The sequence below is a fragment of the Notothenia coriiceps genome, unplaced genomic scaffold, assembly GCF_000735185.1.
Source record: "Notothenia coriiceps isolate Sejong01 unplaced genomic scaffold, NC01 NC01_scaffold00001594, whole genome shotgun sequence".
NCBI lineage: Eukaryota > Metazoa > Chordata > Actinopteri > Perciformes > Nototheniidae > Notothenia > Notothenia coriiceps.
The window spans coordinates 1-2,525 of record NW_011334295.1 but is presented as its reverse complement, the minus strand read 5'-3'; the positions used below and the strand labels follow the sequence as shown (position 1 = coordinate 2,525).

Here is a 2,525-nt window from a genome sequence, read left to right as displayed (position 1 = left end):
CTGCACCCATACAACACTGTTGTTATAACCCATGTAACACGCATATTTTACCGTAATTATATATACATTCCTATTACATCCATGTTACACTGTTACTTGACACATGGACACAGCTGTCAAATGACTGTACTGCCCAGGATACAGAAACCATTTCGCTATTGAATTAAAGTCTTTCAGGTGCAGTCAGAAATGCAGCATCAGCTCAGTAAACAGTCATTTCAAATGATTAACCGATTAGTCAATCCAAGGTTGAATCATTTATATTTTGAATAGTTTGTGGTTTTGGAAATCTCTCCAGAAGGTGAATTAGTACTTGGGATCACGCTGTGTAAATAACAAAAATGAAGTTTACGCATTACCCTTTCTAAAGAAACCTCTTTCCTAAATGTTTGTTTAACTCCTCCTGTTACTCCTACCTCTCATCCACCTCCTCTGTCTGTTCAACAGGAAGAACGTGGATGACTTCACAGGACCCAGGGAGCGCAGTGATCTGGGTTTCCTCACCTTTGACCTCTCATCTGATATCCTTTAGAACACTGCAACCAAAATAAAATTAATTTAAGTTACAAGGCTTCTGATTTGAGTTCCAGGCAGCGGCCTCTTGTTGGCCAGCTTCTAGTCCGTGTTAGTGACATGAAACGCATCGTTGTTGTTGTTGTACCTATCGGCACTCAACTATTTTAAAATCACCCCACACTTACAGAAGGCAGTTGAATGAATCCTCACATAAACAGGCCTTTAATATGAACAGCTTCTGTCCTCTCTGCTTCCTTAACTCCTCCCACATCTGCAGCCCATCTTCGACTGGAACGTCAAGCAGCTCTTCCTCTATCTGTCTGCTGAGTACGCCACGAGGAGCAATGTAAGAGACACACACACACACACACACACACACACACACACACACACACACACACACACACACACACACACACACACTACTATTGCTGATTAGTGTAGATGTGGCTCTGCATGATGACAGATGTCCATACAAAATGTGTGACACATTATCAAATCTTCAAAATGAATCCACAAAAGAAAATGCCTGTATCGGACCGTAGGTTTGATGTTAGAATCTAAAATGAATCCTGACAGTAAACACTTCCTGGTCACTTCATTAGGTACACCTATAATATGGACGCCCCATATTCTACCTTTTACAAAGCTTATAATGTAAATGTTGATGTTCATCTTGGTGTGTGTGTGTGTGTGTGTGTGTGTGTGTGTGTGTGTGTGTGTGTGTGTGTGTGTGTGTGTGTGTGTGTGTGTGTGTGTGTGTGTGTGTCAGGCTCTGAACCAGGTGGTTTTGTGGGATAAGATCGTCCTTCGAGGGGAAAACACCAAACTGAACCTCAGAGACATGAAGTCCAAATACTTCTTCTTTGATGATGGGAATGGACTTAGGTGAGACACAGACTCACACCCAGTGTAAGGAATTCAACACTAACAACACTGACTGTCTGTCAGTGTTGTCAAGTGATCTGGGATCTTCCATCGAAACCACACTCTTTTCTTGCTTGGCTGGCATCAGATTGTTTAGCTCCTTCCAGATACAACTGACACATCTTTTACAGGGCGCTCTGCTAAATATAACAATGACATATTTCTACTGATTGGATAAGACACATTCCTGTTCAATATGATCACAGGATTCTTTAGGGGATATCAGGGAACTAGTGGACCTAAACACTCCCAAATATACAGGACTAATTAAAAAAAGAATCATTTGAACCAGTAATGCAAAGCATTTCCTATATTGCAATTCAATAGCATCTTTATTAGAGCTTCCCTGTCTGATACATGCCCAAATCTTTCAAACCTCACACTTTAAGTCTCACATACATCCTGCCGCAGCTGATATACAGGGATGCAGTGATGACATCTTTGTTTAGGCCAACCAGGAAGTTAGCCCCAAGGAGCACAAAAAGCAGCGGGATGTTTCCACTGGGTTTTGGATTATAGCAGAAATAAGATCTGTGACAAATGCACGTTCATGACATGTCCCGTTTTTGTTCAGCAGGATGATCTCCACATATTAACAACGCTTTATGATTTTTGAAGAGTAAGTGCAACAGCTAAAAGTAGAAATCTAACATTAAACTATAAAGGAACTAGAGCACGGTCACTTGACTTCACGCCGCCACTGCTAAACTCAAGGCAGCTAATGTTGACTTTGAGACGAAGGAACCGGAGGGGGTCAATCCTGACTAAGTTCCAGTGATGAGACTGACTAACTGTTTTGTTTGTGTCGTCTGCAGGGCCAACAAGAACATCACTCTGACGCTGTCCTGGAACGTTGTTCCCAACGCTGGGATCCTGCCTCTGGTGGCAGGGAGCGGTCATGTCAGCCTCCCCTTCCCAGAATCCTATGAGACCACCAAGAGCTATTAGACCGAGACACAGACCGCCACACATGCTGAATACACACACACACACACACACACACACACACACACACACACACACACACACACACACACACACACACACACATATATATATATATATATATATATATATATATA

At 42.3% G+C, this 2,525-nt stretch overlaps 1 protein-coding gene across 1 annotated transcript; it reads left to right on the top strand.

Moving 5' to 3' along the window:
* Window positions 1-412: 412 nt before the first annotated feature.
* spcs3 (signal peptidase complex subunit 3) lies at window positions 413-2,478 on the top strand (the record flags this gene model as incomplete). Its single annotated transcript, XM_010791382.1, has 4 exons — window positions 413-521; window positions 786-862; window positions 1,289-1,404; window positions 2,259-2,478. Coding segments are annotated over 4 exons (435 nt in total), but the record flags the coding sequence as incomplete, so codon positions are not given.
* Window positions 2,479-2,525: the final 47 nt, after the last annotated feature.